A 26,385-nucleotide genomic window follows, 5' to 3' on the forward strand; every position below is an offset into this window, starting at 1 on the left:
CTGCGCTTATCTAGAAGCCTTGTAGACATTAAAGAGCAGGTTGATTTAACGTAACCCTTCGCTGTATTATAGGCTTTTATTGTAGTCATCTGCTTCAACAACAACTTCCGAGAAGATGCGACCTGCAAGGTTGAGGCCGAAAAAAATCTTTTCGTTATGCCTTCGTAATTTGTTTGAAGATACTAGTCGAAAATTCGCGCGGCATTCATTTTTACCGAAGAGATTGTAAAAAATCGGCTTCGTCAGCATTCGTTCGCGTTAACGTTTCACGACAACACCCCCTTCCTGTCTGTCTATCTTCGGCGGCCAATCTGAACAGATTCTCCACATTTTCAGATGTTCGTTCCAGCAACAGACTAGCCCCAAGCGCACGCTGTAAAGTCTACTCGCACTCAGCACCGAAGCAACCTGAAGAACCATCATCTGATCTTTACTTGCAGCACATTCTTTCGCGAACGACCTGTCCCTGAATCAGCACTGGTTTGTGGATGCCGTGTTTAAGCAGGCTACCAGTATGTTTGCCGTCGCGTACGAAGGCATGGGCTCATCGTACACAATTTAACGCGTACTTTGAACAATGACCAATGTAAAAAATCCCGCCACAGCGGTGTACTTGTTCCCGTTATATACCTCAGATGTCGTGAACACGAAAATCATATACCGCGTGACGCAAAATAATAAAATCTTGACCGCAGTGGTAGAACATCATATTTACGACAGGCAAAGCACTAGTTAAAAGAGCCAGGTGACACTTGTGTTTCATTTGGAGGCTTAGAACTTTGGAGGCTCAGCGAAAATTATCTGCTAGCTTGACTGCTCGGAAAACTCTTCTCTTTGCCAACTACGTCTGCAGAGTTGCGAACAGGGCATATACACTACTAGTTTTAATCTTGAGGGATGCACTGTAGCGTGCAGTGGGCAGTTGCACGTGGGAGCGAAGCAGTACAGTGCACCGCGAAATGCGATTTCGGTGCATATTAAGTAATCCGTGATATCTACATATTCATTGTGTTTAACAGCCTGAAGTGCGTGCAGGTGGAGGAGGGCGGAAAAAATGCCGAAATGCCCAAGTATCAAGCTTCAATTTGGTCATCGTGGTAGACAGCATAGAAGCTAGGAAGCTGCTTAAATATGAATAATTCCTCTGATTGTTGTACGTTATAAAGAATCTGTGCCTGAGGGCAATCAGTACGTGCATGCACATGCACACACGAACGTCCCGGTTGGATGCACGAGGCAACGTGGGATTGATGAGACGCGCGCTTGCATGCAGCCAGGTGAGGCTGTGGGCCACCCGTCAGAATGTGGGTGGGCTGCTTCGCAGGAGGACACGACAGACCAGAACGTCATGGAGACGTACATGGGCGAGTGGAAGAACGACCGGCGCTCGGGGTACGGCATCGCCGAGCGCTCGGACGGTCTCAAGTACGAGGGCGAGTGGTACAACAACAAGAAGTACGGCTACGGCGTCACTACTTTCAAGGACGGGGCCCGGGAAGAGGGCAAGTACAAGAACAACCTTCTGGTCACCTCGGGCAAGAAGAAGCACCTATTCTTGCTGCGATCGGCCAAGTTCCGGGAACGAGTCGAGGCCGCAGTCGCCGCCGCTCTGCGGGCGTCGCAGATCGCGCTGCAAAAAGCCGACATCGCCATCTCCAGGTGCGTATCCCGGGCCAAATCACAAAAACGAAATGTGTGTAGACACTGTTTAGTGATGATGAAGGGCTTGTTTGAAGGGCGATAGCCGTTTACAGCTACGGGGCTAGCTGCGCCCGTGACCGTGGCCGAACAGGAACGATGAGATGGGCACACGATGTGGGCCCCGCTTTCTTTACACATCAGGCGACCGACAAGCGTGAAAGCGAGCCGTCCGGGAAGGGAGGAAGGGGGAGCTCGCTGATAGGTAAGTGGTAGGTTAGATCTGGAATGATGAGAAGGGGATATCAAGCCTGTGGAGAAGGAAAGCCCCATGGCAAACCCTGGAAACCCGAGACTTCGACGCCATTTAAAAGTTGTTCCATAGACACTATTGTTTGAATTCTGTCGCATGTACAGAGTAAAGGCCTACGGCTGAATTGATGTTGTGAATTAAACAATCCCACAGATAATATTGGAAAAGTGAACTAATGACACAAAGACACTTCGAAGCAACCAGATAAAGCGCTCAATATACAGTACTGCATATATGATGGCTATTGATACTATAAAGCATGGCTACTGCGGGCGACTGCTCAGTTAACCACTCGGCAAAAAGGCAGTGGTGCGTCATCTGAATGCTCCATATTGTCATACGGCCACTGTAGCTACACGTACACTAGACACGTCATTCTGCTAACACGTCAGACTGCCAACATATTGACTCAACTTACGTTGAGGTTCTCTAATAGTCCAGGAGGCAGTTCTTGCGACAAAAGAAAAAAAATCCAATAATGCACAGTGACATTCGTTTAATAAATGCTTAAAGAGACTCTGCAGCACTTTCGATAAGCATTTCATCGTTTCCTTCACGTCTGGAACAACTGCGAAACCTATAGTTATCGCCAGCACGAAGCGGCACTGCGTGATTTGGTCCTCGCACCAGATACGCCTTCCATTTCTGGTCGTCAGGGTCCGAGCTGGACCAGAAATGGAAGGCGTATCTGGTGCGAAGACCAAATCACGCAGTGCACCTTCGTGCTGGCGAAAACTATAGGTTTTGTCGTTGTTCCAGACGTGAAGGAAAGGGTGAAATGCTTATCGAAAGTGCTGCAGAGTCCCTTAAAGCATTTATTAAACGAATCTCACTTTGCATTATTGGATTTTTTTTTTCTTTTGTCGCGAGAACTGCCTCCTGGACCATTAGAGAACCTCAACGTAAGTTGAGTCAATATGTTGGCAGTCTGCATGTGGGATTGTCATCTTCCGCGTACTTGGAAATCCTGACCAAGCTTTGTCTGGTGCAGCGAGCCCAAGAAGCCGGACGGACTCAAGGGGTCCTGGAATGAGGACTCTTCCCCAGGGTTGACAACTTCAGATACATGTTTATTCCCCCTCCTCCCCCTCCTCCTTCCATTTCTGCTTTGTTTTTGCGGCTTTTTTTTGAAGGCGCTATCGAAAAGCGTTGATTGCTGCAACTGAAGGAAAACCGGCCAACAGCGGCTACATGGCCTTAGTGACGTAATTCGAGCCGCCGAAGAACGTCAAGACCGAGAAAGAGAGAGAAATCTTTTGCGAGAGTTTCCAAGTTATTTGATGGGTATAGAGCAGTAATTTTTGGCTGAGGTACTTTGCGACCCCTAATCTAAGTACTGGGTGTGTTGGGTGCTACGTTCTGCAAGCATTTGAAATTACAAAAAAAAGTTGAAAAAGTGTTGCAGGGTCTCTTTAAGACACCCTACAAAACCCCGATCCCCTTTAAACTCGGTTTCCCTACTACAATCACGCATTGAGATAGAGACATTAGAGGGTTTTAGCATTTCGCCTGTTCCGTACGTTGCGTATGCACCGTGCGCAGTGGGCCCGACTGCGCCTGCGCGCGCGGGCACGGCGAGGAGGGCCGCACCCCACCGGAACTAATGCACGTGCATGGCGGGGGCGGCCCGTCAGCGGAACTAAGCCACCCTACGGCAACGAATGCGCAAGTGCCCAGTCGGGTCCCGGTACATAGCGAACGTCCGCAACGTACGGAACACGTGGTATGTTAAAACTGTATTGTTTACAGGCTCCTTTTTACCGTCTGCCTTTTCTAAATACCTCCAAAATACCTGTATCCCGCTGAAGCGCGGCGCCTGAGGTTGTTGAGAGTCGCCGTCGCTATTGTACACAAACGCACTGCTGGGAAGACAGTTTTAGCCACAGTATCAAAAGTCTGATATAAAAGTATGAAGGCGCTATAGTCTTTTGTTAATAGCGTTTTCGTAATCGGTGGAAGTGACACATCAAGCGTTACAGACGTCAGGCGGGCTTCCTCGCTGAGTTCACATAGAAAAGCATGAACCTTAATGCCCGCCTTTGCGCGCGTACTTAGTTGGCTACAGTGTAAGGCAATTATGTGGTTCAGTTCCACCACAACACACTCGAAGGACTAATTCATGCCGCCAACAAAGCAATTGCTGCGAATGACAACGCCTACCCTGCGATTTGACTCGAAAATAGGATCTGCACTGTGGAATCGCGCAATGCAGGCATGGCGTTCTGCATTGCGCAGTGCCACGGTGCAAATCCTATTTTCGAGCCAAATTGCATAGCCGTTGCTGTTATTTACCGAATTTGTTCTTTTGGCGGCATGAATTCGTCCCTCAAGTGCACTGGTATCTGCGCCGTGGCACTGAGGAATGCAGAACGCCAGGCTTGCATTGGGTAAGGTCACAGCGCAGACCACGCGCAGACCGAACTTTGCGCAGACTGAACTTTGAGTCAAATCGTAAGCTGGACGTCGTCATTCGCCGCATGTGCTTTCTTGGCGGCATGAATTGATATAATTAGATTACACTGCAGTAAAGCTTAACTGCGGGATGGTCTTATTACAGTGTGTACGAGTTGTAACACCGACCGTACGGAACTACATTAGGAGGTTCACCAGAACTTAAAGTACGTGTTTTCGTCCTGGTACATAAACTAACCTTAGCCAGGAATTTCAAAGTAATGGTAGCCCACTATTTAGACGAGTATAATATGTAATTTTTCACCCCTGTTAACAGGCGCCAGCTTTTATGTCGCGGAAAGTTACAATTATCCTTCGCTTGTGACCCACTGGTCGAGCTTGCCACTACCCACCCCTAACTCGCTCATAGGAGGCGGCACCGAGCTTGGTGGGGCACGTCATCCTACGCAGTCAAGTTGTCAGCATGACTCTTAGCCACGGGGTTTGCGGCTCCTGGCCAAAACACGTTTCAGTTAAGCACGTGGGTATTCTCAAGATGGGAACACCACGCTTCCCTCGCTACAACAAGTCGCCCCCTTTCGTATTGCTTTCTACAAGTGCGTCCTTAACGAGTTGACTGACTGCCCCGATTCTCCACGCAGGACGGCAACGGCAAGGGGCAAGGCTGAGCAGGCAGACGTTGCAGCCCTGCATGCCAAGGACGATGCAGAGGTGGCGCGCGGCGTTTCCAAGCAGTTCGCACCGGAGCTTTACACCCCAGGTACTGCCCCACGCTGCTCCTTCTTTAAGCATGTCACTGCGACGTGTACCGAGACAACAGCCATGGCGAAAGCAAGCCCGTAGAGCGTTTGGTGATGTAAAAGTAAGGAAAACCAGCTATCTGAAACACGCGCATGAAACTTGACTCGGTCACCATCACCACCACCACCACCATCCCCACCACCACCACCATCATCATCATCATCATCCTACGTAGGTCTGCTGCAGGACGAAGACCTCCCCCATGGACCTCCACCCGCTCCTGTCCCTCGCATTCCTTCCCTCCGAATTTTCTCATTTCGTCCCTCCATCTAGTTAATTGCCTCCCCCTTCTTCTATAGACGTCTCTTGGTAGCCACTCCGTTGTCCTGGGGGTCCTTCTGTATTTATTTCGCCTCACTACATGTCCAGCCCAAGTGCATTTCTTGGCCCAAGCTACATGACCAGCCCAAGCCTAAAAAGGGAATATTTTCCCCGCCTGTGTAAGCAACTGGCACCGGCGGTGGCGATGAGCTTCTCAGATGCAGAACTGGCATTTGCTCAATTGTCGGGAATTGCTTCGCGTGTTGTCTCGTATGACCATTGCATGGGAAAGCAATAGATGGAGAGTGTTCTCTGCGTCACTGAGCAGTAGAAGTGGCCGCGACCTTTCCCGCCTAGTAGGTTTTGCGCCCATACTTTCCCACCATTTTTTTAAAAGTATTCGAATAACCAAGTCTGAGAGTACCTGAAGAGCCAGAAAGCCAGCTCGGCAAATGCGTTGGGCACGCTCGGGAACAATTAAACGCCGCATTGAGGGGCGTTTACTGTGCCGACAGCAACCTAAAGGACCTCTCACCCCTGACCCCAAACCTTCCCCAGCCCAAAATGTACTGCAGGTGCTTCCCGCTTTTCTCGGTAAAGTCGCCGCAGGAGCGCCATACATGAAGGCTCAAAGAAAAGGATAATAAGGTGCAGCGCCTACTGAGATTAAAGCCTACCTATGGGCCCGAGGCGTTGCCTCTACGCTATGGAGACGAGCAGTGACCCGCTTTAGCAAAATTTCATGGTCGTTTCCAGTTTTGTTACGTATGGCGTAAGGACACCTATAATTGCCATGCTGTGAAACCGCTGCACATTATAAATATGTTGCGGGAAGAGCGTACTCAAAAATAATAATATGACCTACCTCGATTGGCTATGAAGAAAACGAACGCCTTGCTGCTGGGCACGAATGGACCCGTCCATTTTTATCCTCCTTTTTTGCGCTGTGCATTCGAGCCATACACTGTATGAGCGAATGAGTCATCTGAGCGGGCCTTAAGCGCCCGTGCATCCACTGGTTTAGACATTCTGTCCATTAGAGCCTTTCATGTTCATTTCTCTCCATCGCATCTGCCGAACTCAGAGGCGATAACTAGGCGGGCCATTACGGGTGCCAGTGGCGTAGCTCGCGTCCACCTCCATATGCTGGGGCCAACACAAATGGCGAACCCGCCGTGGTTTCCTAGTTTCAAGGTTTCGAGACCAAGTCGCGAGGTCCAGAGACACCTAGCAAAGGCCAGTAGAAATAGTTTAGAAGGCTTCATGCCGAGAGGAGCGAGGCAGAAGCCTAGTTGGACCTTCTGTTGACCTGCCGTTGAGCTTCCTATCGAACGTTCCGGTCGTGCCCGTCCCCACTTAGACAGGCACCTCCGAGGTTCGTTCGGCTATCTCGCCATCGCCAGGAGCCCCCTGTTCACCCCCGTCGGTGTCTTCACCTCTCAAGGCGGCTTGCATCGCACGTGCGGCAGCTGCTAGATACAGATACACTCCTTTGGCGCTAGTGGCCCCGGGTTAACGTGGAAGACTGGGCGTGTTGGTACATGATCTAGGCAAAACAGCGCAAAAAAGACAAAGACACACGACAGGGACTGCGCTTAACTACCGACTGGTTTTATTTCGATTACTGATTCTCTGTCTTTTTTTTTGCGCTGTTTTGCCTAGCCCCTAGTTAGTTGAGGGGCCTTACCTATTTTTTTTTTCACGGAACGCACTGCGTCGCCCTTTCTCAGAGCCCTTCTCTGTACCTCCTCCCGCACTGTTGTTTCCATTCCCCGACTGGCAATCCCCGGCTCGCGCTCGCTGTGACCATAGCAACAACTTTTTTTGCACCACCGATTTTCAGTGCCTCACAAAGCTCGTGCTTGAAGACAGATCTAAGGCTTCTCTCAAAAATTAAAAAAAAAAAGCCGGCTATTTGCTTCACCTACGCGTGGGCACTGGAACTCTTCTGCACAGTAGGAGTGGGAATGGGGGTGGAGATTAAAATGTAATCACGACCAGAGATTAGGAAAAAGGAAAATTTAAGGACTGTGTCGGAGGCCACGCCACGCAAATACGAAGTACAAGTCAGGCGTTGTGCTGCACCTCCGCATCCACAAAACTCAAGTCCGGCAGCCTGCTGCCTCAGAAAGGTTTAGGACATTGAGAGGCGCAGTGTCCCCTGGATGGCATGCAGAGTAAAGAATATTGGCAGAACTTCGCAATATTCTCGCTGGCGGGCTGGTCCAGTGGCTGCAGGAGCTCTTCCATAATGAATGGAACCTTAAATTATAAGGACAGTGGCACGATCTCTGCGTCACAGACTAAGGACACACACGATCGGTGGGTAGAGACAATGACGGCTCTAGTGCGCCGCACAGCTGCCTCCAAAGAGTGCTTGGCATTGGGCACTGTCAGGGGAAAGAGAAGTGCCCAGCGTATCGAGGAGTATACACGACTCGGGAAAGAGGCAGCGGCGGCGGTGGAGAGGAGTGCAAAGTGGGGCTGCAACCATACTCCCTCCGCAGATGACCATGCTTCACCGTTCAATACACACGCCAGCTTACAAAGCCCAAGCTTACACTGATCTCCCTAAAGTCGGCTTCACCTATAAACACAAATGCGCTGCTCGGAAGATAATATTTTCAGGGGCAATATAAGACGTCTTGTGGCGAAATATGGAGGTCGTAGGGCATTTTTTTTATTGCTTGATGATTTTTTTCCAAACTCTGAAATTTGTTAGTGTATGGTCGGTCTGTCGACTGAGACGATCTGCTGGGTCTTAGCCATAGACAGCTTCACTGTAGAACAGCCCAAACGATGAGGCCCCAGGAGGAGACACATGAGCAGCACTGTGGTGTTTTTCATAATGATGGGATTTTAAGTGGCAACCCACTATTTCACCTAGAAAGTACTCGTGGTCACGTGTGAGGCTGGGTTCTGTCTTAATATAAGAAGGAGGTATGGCAACTGTGGTTTGTTCTGGTATTCGATATGGAACAAAAGTTGCTTTCGTTTTGTTGATAAAATCTGTTAACGTAACACCTCTGTTCAAGTGCCGATAAGTTAGCAAGTCCATTACGTATGGGAATATCGACAGTGGGATGGAAAGGAATATGTGCCATCAGTGTATAGAATGCAACTAAAGGGATTAGGGCAGGAAAGAAGATCATTAAATAAAAATAGTAGCGGCCTTACAAAAACTGGCCTTTTGTATTAGCAGTGCGGTGCTGTCCCTTTGGTGTTTACCCGCGGTGGCTCCATGCAATTACTGTCATTGTCGATGTTTCCGGCAGCGCATCGCCACATTGTTGGGCTGCATTTAACCCGATCGCAGATGTTCGTGTGAATAGAATTTCGCGAGTGGTCCAATATAAAGAGCTATGGCTACAGGCACGCTCTGCCGCCTCCGTCCCTTTCATATTGAGCCGATAAGACAACGTTGCCGAAGACGGTTAACGTCGGGCCAAGGGAGCTCGCCATTAATTCTTAGAAAAAAAAACCAAGGCCCCTTTCTCAAGAGAAAGATGGTTAAAATGTGAAGCTTTCTACCATGCAAACTGAGTGAAATTCGAAGTCCAAAATCCCAACTGCTCTGATCATTTCACAATGTCGCAATCGTATAGATGCCGGCTTCCTAACGCGAGGGTCCAGGTTCGATTATGACCACGAGAAGCGTTTTGCCACTTGACGTGCCTTTGTCGAAACCCATCATTATCTTGTGCCCTCCCATTGTGTAAAGTTGGGTTTTCTGCAGTGCATTTTTGCACACGTTCGCCATCAGTGAAGCAAAGTAAGCTTCGCTTTAAAAGGGAGAGAAAAAACGCGCAATTCGAGAAAATTCGGTGGGGGGGGGGGGGGGGGGGGGGGGAATGACTGTTGAATAGAACAGACAAGACGTTTTTTTTTTTCAACCACCACCCCAATACAAAGAGAAATCCTTAAGCATCATCATCATGCTCATCATCAAGGCCACATCTTTTGCGTAAGCGAAGGTGGTGGCAGTGCAACTGTGTAGTTAGATTTTTTGCTTTGAATAATGTGATGTGCAGCGCCAATATAGATGGCGTCGACGAAGTTGGTGTTGATAGGAGATGAGGGAAGGGGGCGGTGTGCACGGGTTTTGGAGTCACCCGCACGCCGAAGATATGAAACATTTTATAAAGCGCTGACTCTCTAAACGTTCATAGTATACAGAATAATGTGGAGGACTCAGACGATGAAATCAGCATACTTACGACGCTTGAAAGGCGCGAATATTACCAATGAAACTGTCGTTTGGGGCAGACGCAAACAAATGTATGCCTTGAACGCTTGTTTGTAAAGCGCTAACCACACGGAGCGTTTTTTTCCAGCGACGCGACTAGGATCCGCAGTCGCTGATCCGAAGTCGCTCGCCGAGGCAACCACATGACAGCGACGGCTCGAGCGACTGAGGACGGCGATTTCAATGTTGCCGCACTGCGCATAGTAACGCGCTTGGTACGCTGGTTGTTTACAAACATTTTTTGTTCATTTGTCATAAAAAGCATGACTAAAAAGTATTACGTCCTTCTACCTTGCTTTTTTGCACTTCATTGCATCTCTAAAACTGGTTTGGGTTTGCGATAGCGCGCGCTTTTCCTTCTGCGCCTCGTCTCTCGGCTCCAACAGAACGCCGTGAAGAATTCGCTTTCTTGACGTCGTTTTTGCCACACGGGTCTCACCCAGTGTGTGCGGGAGCCTTCTTGCTTCTGCTTCAGCACGTACACAAGCTTTGCCATGAAAAGCTTTCTTTGCCGCTGCATCGCAAACGCAGCCTGCGCGGATTTTGCGCGCGCGCTAAATTTCCCTCCCGTTCTCTTCCAAAACCGGAGGTTGCGTGCTCACGTAGGGGCTCTCCTATTGGCTAGTCGCTGAGGCCACTTCCGGGAGGCGAGCGACTGTTTCTGGCGGCCCAGAACCGAGTGATTCGATGAGCGACTTGATCCGCGGCGAAAAGTAGTTCGTCGCTAGTCGCGTCGCTCCCCAAGTCGCTTGCAAAATCGCTCCATGTGGTTAGCGCTTTAGAGTTAAGTGACACTAGTGTGTGCTGTCGTTGTGCTAGAGCTGTTTCCTCGTGTAGGACGAAGCGGTTTTCTTTGGCGGGTGGAGAGGGGAATAATTTCTCGCTTGCACAGGTAATGTACAGGCTCGAAAAGACGCGAACCTTAGCCTGACGAATCACTCTTTGCTCACCCTCCTATAGCAATGACGCGGAACTGCCTACCGTCTTTGCAGCCTCAGGATGTGGATCCTCCATGTCGCGGCAGGACTACAGTTACGACACTGGTGTTTACCCGGGGCGGCACCGTGCCGTTACCGCTATTGTCGATGTTGCCGGCAGCGCATTGCCGAGTTGTCGGGCGGCCCTGACAAAAAAACTCCGAAGAGAGAGGGGCGCACTTCGTCTGTAAAGTTTGCGCTGTCGGGCGGGGGTGAAATATCGAGTGTTTGTCGCTGTGCCAGAGTGGCACAGCAGGGCGTTCTTTTCAGCCGCGCAACGTGTCGCGAGACGCGAATCTTTATTAGGATGATAATAAATCTGTGCCAGAATCGCTGTCGTGCGCTCCGCTCTCCGAGTCTCCACAAGAGCTTTCCACGCGAGAGCGCTCACTTATATTGACGCTATACATGCCGGTACTTTTGTTCGAAGGTTTCCGCGAAGGTTATACACAGCATGTCGGCCATGAGAGCCCAAAGCGCTCTCCACCTACCCGTAAATAGTGCGGGAACAGCTCACGGCAATCCTGCGGCGGCATGCTTGCATGGTTTGCCCGTCTTGTCCAGTCGGGCCATATCATCCGTACCGCGATCGGCAAGAGCAAACACCCCGCGCGTCGCTTGTCACACCCACCATTCCAGTTTTTTCAGACTTGCTGCGCTACCCTCAGCTGCTCGATTTCTCGCGGTTCTCCCTTGTCTAAGAAGCATAGATCGTTTGCGTTGAAAAAGTCAACTTGCAGTTGCTCGCACTTATATTTGCTATGTGAAATTAATTGAAATGTTCCTTTTTATGCGCTGCAAAGCTTGCTGAAGTCCGTCAGGCAAGGCGAAATTCCACTTGCGTAAGAAAAAAAAGGGACATTTGACTTTTCCGCGAGACGTGGTCGAGTGCGTGAAACGGGAAAATTAATCTTCCGACTGAAATAGCTGGAGAGCGAGGAACTGGGTCAACAAGCTAACAATACAATCCCCCACGCAGCTCCCGTCCACCATTGGCCAATCCCCTGAGTGGCTATGTGACATGCGTAGGTGTGGGGTACGGGTCTGGAGACGTTTTACTAACGCAAGATAACCCCCACAAATATATTTAGCAACAGATTGGCCTTTCCATTCATGGTTAATCTGCGTATGTGTATGCGGCGTGTGTGGGTAAGAATGGGGAACAATTTTCTTTCCTGGACACCACGAACCCCTCCAGATTTGTCTAGAAACGGCCTAACCCCATTTCGTGCCATTGCTATTTCCCGTTGAGAAAAATGCAAACAGCATGATGAAATATGCTTGCGACTATTGGACTTTAAAACAGCTCACAAAAATTGTGTAAAAAAGTGTTGTGTGGAAGTTAATATAATTCCATGAGTGAGGCATAGGTTCGGTCCCCAGCGGTGACAAATACATTTTTCAAATCTGTGCAAAGCAAACTGCATCCACGCACGCATGCATGTACGCCAGGAAAAAAAATTGTTGCTGGACTGGGTATTGCTAAAGGCATTCCATGAGTAAAAAATGTGGCCGCTTGGAGAAGCTGCCAAGAGGGATGGGATAGGCATATAGGTGATATTTCACGGGCAAATGGAGCTGTAGGGACTTCGCCGTTTCCCCCATTCCATCAATCTACCGCAACAGCTCTCTCAGCACGCAATACTGAGGCAAACTCAACTATAATCAACCTAATCTAGAGGCAACTGGTGTCCGATCCTGCGCAGCAAAGAAAGCTAGTGCCACAAGAACTTGACTGCAAAATGTGCACCGAAAAATCATTGCTATACCAGCGAGGATATTGGTAATGACCGAGAAGCTGCCGATAGGAATCGGCGTTCATTGTCGAGCACCTAGGCTGATCGCATATGCTGCCCGGGCGAAGCACACTTCCCAAGTGGCACAACGTAACGCGCTGTCATCGGCCCTCCGCGGCGCCTGTCTCATGCCGCTCAAGATGGGCTCGCGATACCCGGCAGGTTTCGGAGGCCCTCCGCGTCGAAGACAGCGTCAAGACCCCATAGCGAGAGCCGCAGCAGCTGCAACAGCAGCAGCAGCACGGGTTCGCATGGGCGCGAGTGCTGTGTGCACGCGACCGTCGCCAGCTCCAGAAAACGTCGCCTGAAGAGGGCCCGGGGAATGTTGGCACGCGTTCTCGGCGGAATGGTTCCCCTTTCTTCGGGCCGCGCCGCGCGGGTCGCCTTTGGCCGCGCCACCTTGCTCCACAGCTAAATCGAGAGTGGCTCAAAGCGGAGGCCGGCCCGCGTGCGGCGCTCGGAATTGAGGTGACTCTTCACCGGCCCTAGGTGAGTTTTCTCTGCACTTGACCGCATTCGCGGGAAGCGCGGCCTCAGCCCTGCGATACGTGAGTCTGTCATAGCAGCGATCGATCCGTGCCCTTCGGCGTTTCGGGCAGTCCTGTAAGGCTAACCGCCACGTCTGGGGATGGCGAGCGTGCCGTGCATACTTGCCGTGCGTACTTGCTGGGCAACCGTTTGCTTTGTATGTGGCTCGTGGCGCTCACCAGTAGCAGTACTGATTTTAAAAGCTCACCTTGAAAAGTTTTTTTCGCTGTAGTTTGTGTGCATCTGATTCGGTGCCCGAGGATTTCCAGACGCTCTAGGCGCAGGTCCCTGTCCCCGCGTTGTCTTGTCGGCTCGTGCCGGTGTGCACAGCGTGCTCAATCTCTCGGCTTCGCTTTGCTATGAAACTGCCGCCTGGCGCCAAAACTCGAGGTCGGGAAGCTTGCTTTTTTACGCTGAGGCTGGCCTAATCGAACTCGCCGCCAAACAGTACGGACTGAAAATCTAGCGCCTGTGGCAATCCAGCTACTGCTGCGCACAGTGGCTGCTATCAAGTTTACGCGGGACGCCCAATGTGCGTATGTGGGATAAAATTCCCGCTGTTTCACGTGCTTTGTAAGCATCTTAAAATCTAAAACTCGCAAGAGGTATAACAAACACGAATGTGATAACCGCGATAAGCCTGCATGCATTAGGGGGCTTCCGGCGGAGAACAGCGGGTGAGTTGTCACAAGAAGATACCCGTGTCGGAGTGCTCATTGTGAGCGGCTTGAGTCGCAGGGAGGCAGCTGAGCTGTTTCTGGTAAACAGCTCAGCTGGCTGGCACACTGCCTATTCCGATTCAAAAACGCTGCCAGCAACAACATTTTTTTTTTCTCCCGCCATGACAAACAAAATGAAAAGTCCGCATCTCTAATGCACTGTGGGGCTTCCTTGGCACACTATCATGACAATTTGTTTCCGGGGTGGCCATAGATTGGTAGCCATTTATTTTGCACTACAGTGCGTACAAGACTTACAAAATGGACGCTAGCGAATCCAAGTGCGTGGTTAGAAAGTGGGAATCGAGCCCGAAAATCCAATCTTCGGGCAGTGAAGGGCAGCGACAGTGAGGCCGCAGGAAGGTGATTATTTGAAACCGGCTCTTGACACCGCCAGCGCTCTGCGCGCATCTCCTTATGTTGACCATGCTTCGTCTGCGCTCACACATCATGTGTTATCACCACGGGCGCTCATTGGTCCAGCCCGTTTAGGTGGTGGTTCACTCGTCAAAGGATGTGGTGGGGGCGCAACGAAAAAATTACTTCCACCTCCCCTCGCGGGAACCCCTGTTTAGATGCGACGCATAGGGGGTTCCGTTGTTGTTTCCGTTAGGTTGATTCTCCCATCGCGTGAAACGTGCCGTAAACCCCCTGCCGCGGCTATGACGCAACGTGGCGCGGCTATGACGCAACACAATCCAACACAATCCACTTTAATCCAAACCAATCCAATCCAATCCAAGCCAAGCCAAGCCAAGCCAATCGAATCCAATCCAATGCCCCTCGCGAGAGAGCGTTCGCTGTCGGAGAGGAGAGGGGGTGAGCGGCGGAGAGCGCAGCTCTGGCGAGGAGAATGGGGGAGGGGTGTGGACGGACAACGACAACGCCGTATGGAGGGACAAGGCGAGTGAATGAGATGCCGTCGCATCTAAAAGGAGTTCTACAGTCTTCTTGCTCCTTAGTGTGTCCTCGCACCAGTGAGGGGAGGATGAAGGCCTCAGGAAGGGAGGACAATCCCCCCTCTTATTCTGCTGCCCCCGCTAAGTGAAGCGCGACTTCTCGCAAAGGGCAGGGTGCCTTGCTTACTAAATGGCGCTGTAATGCGCTCAGCAGTGCATACTCATTGTCATATCACAAAGAGGCAAAGTATCAACGAGTTCTTTCTTTAATTCTTTTTCTACCTTTCTGCTCAAAACGAACCCGGCGTGCCTCAAAATGGTTAGAAACGTACCAGTACTCCGTTCAGCAACAAGCTGCTGAAGCGGATTTGGCCATTTTCTACGCCACAAAGTGCGTTCTGGTGTATAGCTAGCCACTATCTTACGAATGCGAAAGGCCGGGAACGAAACTAATGCTACCTTCGACGCGGGCACGCTGGGAGAGTTTACGCGGCACACTACGACGCATTTCGGCATTCAACAACGGACAGCAACGATGTTGACGTTTGGCATCGGAGGATTGCGCAACTCCAATGGCCCGTCCCGGCCGAAGGTACGATACTGTATGACGCTTAGCCCTTCTACGAAGTAGTCGTTTCATGAGCAGAACTGCACAAATGGGGACATCCGTGCCGATGATTGCAAAGGCAAGGAGGCCCCAGCGATCAACTGTATGGATGCTCTGTCAGCAGCAAATCAAGCGGGAACAGAAACATGCCGACCTGAGCACGCGAAATTTGAAGGCTTTTTTTCATGAATGCCAAATAACTGCGTCCCTACTGACAATAAAGTGCTGCCATCGGAATCCTCAGCTGGCTTCAACTGAGCCACGAGCCAAAAATCGTAATTTTATGTGCGCACATGTAGGTTTCAACCGTATTCATGCTTCGTTTGTGTCAAGAGAAATGCCCTGCTTTAGTTGAGATAGGATATGCTGACAACAGCCGACCCTTCTGACATTTAACAAATTTACATCAGCCTACTTCAAGCGCCAACCTGTCTCTTTGTGAAGAGACAGTTTGGTCCATGAGGTGGGCGCGGAGTGCGAGCAGTTCTTCGTTTTGCACGGCGGCGGGTCTAGCGCGCCTACACGGCATGCCAGTTATAGATAACCCAGCACTGCAATCGGCGCCTGAACATCTGTAGACCGCTTTTCGTTTGGGAGCATTTGCGTTTCCAGCGGGATGGCTGCCAATTTAAAAACTTTAGAAGATTTATTGCGATAAAGCTACGTTCTAAGAAAGTGTTAATCAGTATGAAGTGGAAATTAAGTGACTGAGTTGCTCCGAAGCACTCATGGCCAGCGTCAGCCATCGGAATGTTGATTGATTGATTGATTGATTGATTGATTGATTGATTGATTGATTGATTGTAGGGTTTAACACGCGGACGCAACGCAGGCTATGAGGCACGCCGTAGTGGAGGGCTCCGGATTAATTTTGACCACCTGAGGATCTTTAACGTGCGCCGAAATCTCGCACACACGGGCGTTTTTTTTTTTTTTTTTGCTTTTCGCCTCCATCAGAAAAGCGGTCGCCACGGCCGGGAAGCGAACCCGCGACCTCGTGCTCAGCAGCGCAACGCCTTAGCCACTGAGCCACCGCGGCGGGTAACCATCGGAATGTTGCTGTTAATTATGTAACTGCCGCTGGAACACGCAACTGCTGCGCGTGCGACATATAACATTCACTTCAACCACAGTTTAAGTGAACTGGGCACCCGTCAAATCTGAGCCTGCAATTATGCTTTTTATGCAATAATGCCACTTGTCATTGAAATGGCAATGAAAGCAAAACATCGAGGAAAGAATTGCGTCATACAAAGCAGGTTGAGGCAAAATCCGCTTTATTGAAATACAGAAAACAAATGGGAGAAAGGCTTTCTATATTGTCAGAGAAGACGAAGAGGTCAGTAGGGCATACCGCTGTGGTCACAACCATCGACGGTGAATAGAGAGAGAGAGAGAGAGAGAGAGAGAGAGAGAGAGAGAGAGAGAGAGAGAGAGAGAGAGAGAGAGAGAGAGAGAGAGAGAGAGAGAGAGAGAGAGAGAGAGAGAGAGAGAGAGAGAGAGAGAGAGAGAGAGATTTTTGTTCGTCTAGCAGTGGCTGATGTTATGGGCCTCGCCCCGTGAAATGCATCCCTATGGCCCGGGATTCCCTGACTTCGACTGGCCGTCCTCGCCCAGGTCACCAGGTTGAGCTAGGTGTTCGAGATGGGGTTGGGAAGCGGGGGCAAATCTGGAGTGCGTCCGCATGCCCATACTATATGTGGTACAGGGTGCCAGGCTGGGGACTAAACCCAGATGGAAGGTTTCTGGGTGGGGAAGATGAGGTGGAGGCGGGTGGGATGGTGTTTGTCTGGAGCCGCGGCCAAGGTGCAGCTTCCTCTCGGGAGAGGCGCCGCTGTGGTGGTGGGAGGCTGCGGCAAGCTCCCACCACCACAGTCGACATAGTGTTACAGACGACATAATGTTTGTATCGCTGCGTCCGTGATGTGCAGTAACTGCCGGGAACGGCCCCGCAAGCCTTTTTTGGCCTGGGCTGGCCCCGCACATGTATTCAGTGCTGTGAAATAAAGATTATTATTATTTAGAAAAAAAAGCTGTGTGTGGTGCAGCAGCCTTCCCGGGCTCGGTCATGGCCGCCATGTACATACATACTGGAAATACACCGACCGTATCTCTTTGTAAATAGATCACTCATCATCCTTAAACATGGTCGTTGCCGCCACGGTACAATATATTAACAGCCATTGGGGTTTCTTTCAAACGGGTCTCCCCCTAGCTTTTAGTTACCATTGGAGCTCCCTTGAGCTTGCGGAAGCGTTCACGGTACCAGACCGTTTTTGGCGATTCAAATAAGCGCACACGCGTGAAAATTCGTTGATTTGCCACTCATGCGCTTTTGGAAATCTGGCTGATGCTGGCCACTGTGGCGTCGGTCAGAGTGGCTGACCCCGAGTGTGTGTGTGAATGCAGTGGACTTGCTGAAGAAGTTGGCCGAGGTTCCCGACTTGGCCAAGCTGCGCGTCGGTGCCGCGACCCCGCAGAGGAGGCGCTCGCTGTTCCAGCCGACGCGGGCGCAGGAGCTGACGGCGCCGCAGCTGGACGCGGCGCAGCAGCAGCTGCTCAACGCGCTCACCAAGGCGCACCAGCAGGGCAGCAAGCCCGGCGGCTCGCGCCAGGGCACCCCGCCCGTGGCCAACTCCAAGCCGCCGCTGCAGCCGCCGCCGCAGCAGCCGCCCGTGCAGCACGCGCAGCCCGTGTCGCTGCCGCAGCAGTTGCCGCAGCGCGCCGACGGGCCCGAGCCCATGCCCCAGGTTCCCGGCGCGCCGGAGCCGCCCCCGCGCACCCCGCACGGCTCGCTGCACGGACGGCCCGCACAGCGAGATGGCTACTCCTTCCAGCAGGCCATGAGCGACCACTTCGAGCAGTACCGGCGCGAGCGGCCGCCATCGCGCACGCCGCCGCACAAGGTGGACCAGCAGCTGCCTCCGCTCACGGCCATTTACGGGGGCGCCGACTGCACGCCGGACTCAGGCGTGTCCGAGTCCATGGACGGCGACTCGTCGCCCACGAGGCTTCCGGGCCGCCGGTCGACGCTTCCCAACATGCCCCCGGACGACGCCGGCAGCCACCACCGCGCGGCCAGCCTGTACGTGGCGGCCCCACGGCGTCGGCTGGCCGCGCCGGCGCCTGCCGAGACGCTGACGCGCAAGAAGAGTCTTCCCAACATCGCCGACGCCACCACCGCCGCGTTCATGTCGCGGGAGGAGGTGTCCGTCCTCAGCTCCCAGCGCAGGGACGAGCTGCGCAGGATGCAGGAGCAGGCGCACAGGCTACGCACAAACCCGCTGCTTTACCTCTTCAATTCCGACGTCAAGGTAATAATTGCTCAATCGCTGGAACCGCTCAAACGTGTTTCGCTGTCCTTCAGATACGAACAGCGTTACATGGTTTGGTCCTTTCCATTGTCTGGGCTGTTTATATTGTATTCGCTTTACCTCGGTATTTCTTCTTCCAGTAACACAAACCCAGTCTTTGATAAATGGAGTTTGTGAAAAGCTCGGCTCAGTGAAGAAAAGCAATGCATCGTCTCCCACCCAGGATGACTGCGTAGTGCGGGGTCCACGCAATACTTACTAGGAAAGTTCCTACTCAAAAGCTTCAGGCTGCGCCGTATATACACCTAGGGGCTGTGTAAGGCGTACAGCAAGCTCAGTCCGGTAGCCGTGCCCGGATGTTAAACGGCCGTGGATGCCGGCATGGCTGTTTGCGCTACAGTAGTATGCGCCGAGTAAGAACACGCACGTACAGCACCAAACATCTGGTAAACAGGCCGTCCTGCCACCTCGTTACGCTCCGCGGCGTCCGACGGCGTGTGCGAGTTATTTATCGCGTCGCTTGCTCTCCGTGTCTTCAAGGCGCGTCCAAGTCTTGTCAGCGTCTATAGGGCCCGCTCAGTGCCTATTGCCGAACCTGTACTATACCTCTCTTGCTGTTATTCATCCTACCCTTTCCTTTCCCTGGGTATAATACTCTTACGGGGTTCAATGGTGCGCTGTCATTACAAACTTAGTTATGCTTTTAGTTTCACTGTGGGACCTAATTTGCTTCTCGAAGATACAACGCCAGTCTTCTTAACCGGTGAAATCCTGGAAAATGAGGCTGCCGACTGAGCAAGTTTGGATCTGTTGCGAAAGTTGGGAATTTTTAAATATATGCACGGTTCGACATGCGGGGATGTTGAAAAGGGAAAAAAAGGTTTTGGCTCATTTTTTATGTTCTTCACGAAGTTGCTGTCTGTAGATCATTCATTTCGCTTGCTAGGTCTTTCTTGCAAACACATATCCACTCCAGAGGAATTTTCAAAGAAAAGAGGCAGCCGAAGAAAAGGAAGTTAGCAGTAGAGATAAAAAAGAAGCCCCGGCAAATCCCATTTGTGGGCACGTATCAAAATGGTTGAGGGTGTCATCATCGCACTATTATCTCATCCCATCATCTAAGGACTGGAGGACACATGCAGGAGCTTGTTTTTGCGAAGCGGCGGCCATGTTTTGCGGCCCCTGCGATGGTAGTAAGGCAGGCTTATACTATAAAGGGTGGGTTGCCCGGCAATGTTGACGTATATAGTGGCACGCGGGGGTCCCACTCCGGCCGAGGACATGCTTTCTAGGAGCGCATGACATGCTTTCTCGGCATTACATGCTTTCTTGGAGCGCATGGGAGGTGAGAGTGCACCAGCAAATACGCTTCTGTGAGGCCGAAGTCATGATTGGCAGTGCCCAGTTCACCGTACACAGGGACGTATGACTTCCTGCAGTGTGTGTTAGCCATCCTAAAAGGCGATGGCGGCCGGTAACTGCATAAGGAGTTTAAGAAGTTGATTGCTCGGGGTGGTGAACCTTGCTTTAAGAGAGATACAAAAAGAGGCGCCAAGGGAGACGATGCCGGTCCGATGTGACTACATTTAAACCTTGATTTAACAAAGTCACCGGGGCCAGCGAATTATTTCGTGACATCGGGTTTCGAGAGATCGGGGTACAACTGTATATTAAGAGGCTCTAAATCTATCGATGTGCGCCTCCTACCCCATTGCTATGCGGGGGCCTTTAAATTTTTCTGCTAATCTCCTTGATGGGTATGCCCATTCCCACAAGAGATCATATTGGTAATAACAATTGTCCATAGAACTTTATGGATGTGTTTTACATACTATGGTGCATTTAAATCTACTGCTATTCAAGTCGCAACATACGGTTAATGCTCGGACAAAATGGCCCACAGAAATATCGGAATGCTTCTGTAGAGGTAAATGCTACTTGCCAATTACAACAGGCCATGCCGTACACATAATCATTGATCTAACCGTGCGTGCTTCGGGTCTTCTTTTTCCTGTCCCCTACAGGATTGGTTCTCGAGGCAGCAGCTGGTGATGCTCGTGCTGTTCATAAACATCAGCCTCGCCATCATGTTTTTCAAGCTGCTGACGTAACCGTCCCCGCGGGAGCAGCTGGACTCGGACCCCATGTGTCTCCGGCGAGCCGGTCGCGCGCGGCCCGTGCCGGCGCCCGTCAGTCCCCCTGCCCCGGACTTCTGCGCCGCTAACTGCACCGGGTGCATGGACTTCGCCTTGTTCGCCGAGACACGGGCCTGCGGCGGCCCGCAGTGTGCGGCTTGCTGTTCATGTTGCTTGCTGGTTGACGACGACACACTTCCCCCCCTCTCTCTCTCTCCTCGATACCTCACTGTCACGCAACGGTCAGCTGTATGCTCAATTTTCGAGTTACACCGGCAGCTTGCACAAGCAGGCAGCAAGCGCGCTGTCTGGCAGCCGGACACATGTTTGGTAGGGCGCCCAGCGACTCTGGTCGTTTGCCAAAACCAAGTGCTCCAGGCTCCCGGCGTGCGTCACGGCATCAGGGAATATCAAATGTGGACATTAACCTCTGCGACAGATGATTCCGAAGTGCCCCGAAAAATTCCTTCTTTGGTTGAGGATAAAAGTACATGGGGCTACTTGAGAGCGGTTTTGGTTTTCTCATTGGCCTCGTAGCCGTGCCATCGGCGTGGTGCCTCAAATGCAGCTCCACCTGCAACTGTTGGAACACCCGCAGACATTGTACAACGTCCACACTCAGCTGAGCAGACAAGCAACTTTTTCAGCTGCCCGCTCTCGCCTAAAGATGCCTCCATCTTTCGCCTAGAAGGTGCCACTGAGGAAGAACGCCGCGGAATACAGCCGCTAATATCAATGGCAATCTCTAGCCTCACCATGTACGAACTGGAGCGACCCTTTCTTCCCCTGCATTTTTGCTAGCTATCCGTACATTGCATGGTGTGCAATTACCGAGTCTCAATGCACAATCGCACCTCAACCGTACCCTGCAACAGGCACCGATTTCATATTTTTACAGCAAAATAGGAAGCGAGCGTCCGCGTCATACGATCTTCGCTTACCCTCGTTGGAGCCCTCGGCTTCTCGGTCAAAGAATATTGCATTTGATGTCTCATACGCTTGCGCCACTCCAGCGGGCAGGCATGTGTTTCATTGTCATCTTTCAGAGCCTTCCCCACGAAGTTGTCGTGAATCATATTATTTTCTTTCCTTCGTACACACAGACACACAGACACACAGACACACACACACACACACACACACACACACACACACACACACACACACACACACACACACACACACACACACACACACACACACACACACACACACACACACACACACACACACACCTGCCAGCGCGAGGAAACCGGCTAGTGGCTTCTGTCCGTGCTGTGCACTATATTTATCCTAGCGTACGTCTTTCTGGTGATCACGTGTCAGGACGAATGAATGAGGAGCCTACCTTTAGAAGGTTATGAGCATACGAACACGAGGTGATCTTTGGCCCGGGTGATACGCGTTTTTAACGTAACCGTGCAACCACAACTGCACGCAAAACGTAGACGTAGCATTCAGAAAATCAGTGTGTGGTCGTCCTTAGTTGTGCTGTGTGCTCTTTATACTTGCCCCTCTCTCTGTTTTTCTCCCTCTGTTATTTTTTTTTTTCTGTCGGGTTAGACTTTTGCACGTTATAGCTCAAAGGCAACGCGTTCATAGAGTCCATGACCGTTTCAGACAGGGGCGCTCGCGCCCTTTCCTAGCATTAGCTGTAGAGTATGGGTTCACACAGCCGACTGGCCATGTCGACGCACAACCGAACGAGTTTGCTTCGGGAGCACGCCTCTTTTCGCGCTTCCAATTAGGTGCTTGTTTTCTCTAGAAACACGCATGTGAAACGCGTTTCTGCGGCGTGCTGTCAGCGGAAGGCTCTGGTCAACTCTAGCGGTCGTCGCGTTCCGTTCTCTTGGCATGCGTTGCTCGGACCGCGAGGTTAGCGCTTTCGATCGACGTGACGTGCGGCAGTCTTTCGGCCGAAGCAACAGGCTGGTTGGATGGATGATTTTACAATCTTGGGAACTCGAGAAAGCGCAGAGTGAGCCGTCTAGCAAGACCTGCGTTGGTGAAAGGGGGGTGGGGGGATGTTCTTGTTGAGAGTGTGGCTATAGGGACATGGTTAAAGTGTCGGGACGGGCTCCGCCGATGGGCGGATTGACCTAAGGCTCAGCTTCTGAACATTCGCATGCCATCGCTGAAATCGAACTGCATCGATGTGTTGTGAGCAGACTTTTGCAGGACGTTGCGCATCTTCCGCGGTGCGCCTTCATTCGATTATTTGCGGGCCAACATATCCGCGCGGGGGGCCGGCCTATACGAGCCTCCTGCAGAAAAGCAATCAGAAAGCGTGCTGCAATGAACCACCGCTCGCCACGTTACCGTCTTCGCGGCCAACAGTCAACGGCGGAGAAGCAGTTCAAGCCCTCCCGGTCTTTCCTTCGTTCCGAGTTTTCCTTGGCGTCCTCCGGTGGAGTTGTTGGTCACTGAACGTGCTCGCGAACGGGGCACGACGTTAGCCGTTTTCATTTTCCGGGAACCTCGACAAACGCTACAGAGCTACGTGGTGGCGCTGTGCAGAGCAGCTTTCGTGACAGCATGTACTGCAGCACCATTAGTGCCTCAATTTCTAGTGGTAGCGAAACTGTAGCGTTAGTTCGAACTGAGATTTGCCTCTTTTCCGCGTTTCAGTTTTTGTTTTCATTTACCTAACGATGTTACTTTCCACCATGAACACGATTCCACACCTGGCGAGTTCTCATTTGCACAGTTTTCCCTTTGTGCTATGCGTTGAAAGGTGTTCGGCGCATTACGACATATTTGATTGCGTTTTTTTTTACACTCACTTCGGGAATCAACACTCTCCACTGCCGTGGATTAATACAAAACAAGTTAGTTGCGGTTTGTTTCTAAACGTTTTCTTTTGAAATTTTATGTTTTCAATAACAGTTCGCCTCTACCCGCATGTGCGGCACCTTTTGTCCTGCAGAAAGTTGTGTATTTTTATTCATTGGTAGTCAGAGGGCAACTGAGATCGCATGTTGCAGTGAGCAAACGTGCCGGTCTGACTTTGCCGTATAGACTGTCGATAGGTACCCAGAAATCTGCTGTCTAGTCTTGTTTGCTCCTACGGGAACGCACGTGAACGGGCGTATTGCGCTTGTACTCTTCCTATCTAGTCAATCGGCCATGTGGCTAAACCCAAGTTGCCAAAAAAAATAATATCAAGAACGCGTGCACTGCTATCATTACCAAAAAAAAAAACTCTTACCACACAATACTGCTGCAAGCTGAGCATCAACAAATCTGTTTCAGAGAAGCTTCGTTACGAGTTGCTGACTCTTGTGGAACCGCATTATTACGCCGACGAGAGCTGGATCACTGAGACAGATTTGATGTTTCGTGTCAAAAAAGGGCGTTAGCTGCGCGGTGTCCCACCTGAAACTCAACCATATATTTGAGTGAACCGGGAGTATCTCTTTTGAACGGATACTATGCAGTTTAGTAGCAAGATTTAAGTGATTGTGCACTCGGTGCGCTCTTCAACTATGAGCTGCAGTCGTAGGTTTGTTAGTGCGACTTTATCCAGATGCTAGCTGTTTTTTCCGCACCAATGCTTGTCGTGATCGGACACTCAAACAAGCACACGGTTTAAACACCTTAAAGCTGAGTAATGGCTGCCTTGCCAAGAGAAGCACCGTCCGTAAACGTTGCCTCATGAACGGTGCGTGCCGAACTACAAGCGGTTAGTGGCACTTCTACGTTAGTTGCAAAAGTTTGTCATGCAACTGTTTTTGTTAAAAGCTGACATCATTGAATTTTATGAGGAGCACAGCTTCTTTTTTTGTCTGGTGAGTGGTTTTGAATGTTGAGGTGCCCTGGGCCAACCACAAAGCGAAGCGGTCACTGTTGTTGCGTAATTTTTTATCTTAAGAAGTCTAAATATTGTTACTCAAATTGTTTTAGTTTTGTCTCGAGTGTTCAAGCGACAGAGTTTGTGGTTCACAAAAACTGCCTATTTATCTGCACTTTACCGTTTTAGAGGTGCCACATCTTGTACGACTCGCAGAAGCCCGAAAGGAAGACTTCTACTCAGTGAACGGATCATAACCAGGATAATTTTGCTCGGTTACCCGCAAGGCGCTATATGTTACGGTAAAAAGAGTATCCAATCATTGTTTACCTTGGCTACTTCGATTTTCTAGAATCTGCTCTTTCAACGCTTACGAGCAAAGCAGCCATGTTCCGGTGGCTGCGTGTGATGGCAGGCTGCGTTCGAAAGCACTCACTAAAATGGATCCTTAGTGGGTGACGGCTGACTTCGTGAATAAAGATATGAAAAATAAGCGAACTAATCCTGCAGGCGCCGCACTCAAAATTTGTAACGACGTGACGGAGCAGATTACCTGAAAACGCAAGCAAAGTGGCGATCGCGACTCGTCAGCGGAAATTTTCAATGGGGTCTTTATTGTAGGGCCTCGCGAGATTTTTGTGCAAGCAAGCCTTTTTTGATCACTCGCTCTGAGGCTATGAATTTGCAGGCTGGGCTCCGCAACTCCCGAACAGCTATTCCCAAATCGATATCTAGTCTTGTTTCCACACACTGACACATGCCTGCCGATTTGTGTGGCAGTTCTACGCGCGTCAGTATCACTTGGTTCATGAAGAGACGTCTGTGGGACGCCGACCCACGGCTGCGCCAGTTTACTTTTGAGGGCAAGGTCTGGAGAGCAGCCGCTACAGGACGCACAACACTCGTGTCGGTCGGAACCAACAGTAATATCTCTTCCACGGTGCACTCACGGGTTGACGCTCCTCGTTCCCGTCTCTTGGACGACAACGCCCGTCCGAGCGAACATTAGCCAGTCATGTCTGCCTACCAATAATATACAAGCCGTGCGCGGTTGCGTTTGTTAAACGACGGCAAAGAGTCTTCTTTCCGACTTCAACGCTTTCGCAAAACTGTTGGCGCATATTTGGAGTAACAAGCTTACGGGAATTGATGTCTCCCTCTCTCCATTTGTGTTCGGCTGTTCTTCCAGATCAAGAGACACACGTCCTAAAAAAGACAGAACAAAACAAAGGAATGCCCTTGTCTTGCGTTATATAATTCTGATATTCGATTTTTCTGGTCTTCAAGTGCCTATGTTTCTTCCTGTTTTTTTTAATGGTGTATTACCACTCGAAGACACTTCCTTTTGATGTATGACGTTACCTTCTAATATTTTGTGTGCAGCGGTTGTACCTATGCCCCTTGCGGTCCTGTATTTCCGTTCGTGACCACCCGTTTTTTGCCTTCAAGACGCAGCAATGTGACGTAAACACATTCTGGAATAAATTCTTTTATAGTGACATTACACCATGGTGTTGGAATTGCACCTTTAAAACAACAACGTTGTCGTTTAGAATGCATTCGGTAAAGCAAGCTCGCATATTTATGATTCATCACGCTGCACCTACATGTCCGCTACCGGTCAGGTAAGAATAGAGCACGTCAGATTTCCGTAAACCAGATAATAGAGAGTTTTAGCTGACCGTTTTCGACGGTCCGCTCCGGTAGCGGCGGCCTGCTCAGCGCAACCGGAGCCAATGCCGTTCGCCCCCAAGCGCGCCAGGCATGCGCAATGGCACTCCTACTTGTTATTGGAGCGGAGCGGACCGTGAAAAACGGTCAGCTAAAACTCTCTAATGTCTAATTTCAAGTCACGTAAGTTTCGATGCGATATTCACAAAAAAACTAACACAGAAAAACCAGACTACATTATTAATACTTATGAATTTAAGTATTTTTTGTTGAGTCCT

At 50.8% G+C, this 26,385-nt stretch overlaps 1 protein-coding gene across 2 annotated transcripts in view; it reads left to right on the forward strand.

Annotated features, from left to right (window-relative positions):
- The window catches only part of Jp (junctophilin), a 121,084-nt gene extending 95,144 nt beyond the window's left edge, over positions 1–25,940 (forward strand). For both annotated transcript variants that reach the window (XM_077686529.1, XM_077686528.1), the window contains 4 exons: positions 1,325–1,659; positions 5,005–5,123; positions 17,607–18,511; positions 20,536–25,940. In XM_077686529.1, coding sequence (XP_077542655.1) covers positions 1,325–1,659; positions 5,005–5,123; positions 17,607–18,511; positions 20,536–20,622 — 1,446 coding nt within the window. In that variant the 3' untranslated portion in view covers positions 20,623–25,940. The remainder of the gene's footprint in view (positions 1–1,324; positions 1,660–5,004; positions 5,124–17,606; positions 18,512–20,535) is intronic.
- The last annotated feature ends 445 nt before the right edge of the window (positions 25,941–26,385 follow it).

The sequence above is a fragment of the Haemaphysalis longicornis genome, unplaced genomic scaffold (assembly GCF_048455015.1).
Source record: "Haemaphysalis longicornis isolate Haplotype H1 unplaced genomic scaffold, Haemaphysalis longicornis Haplotype H1 scaffold_1, whole genome shotgun sequence".
NCBI classification, from domain to species: Eukaryota; Metazoa; Arthropoda; class Arachnida; order Ixodida; family Ixodidae; genus Haemaphysalis; species Haemaphysalis longicornis.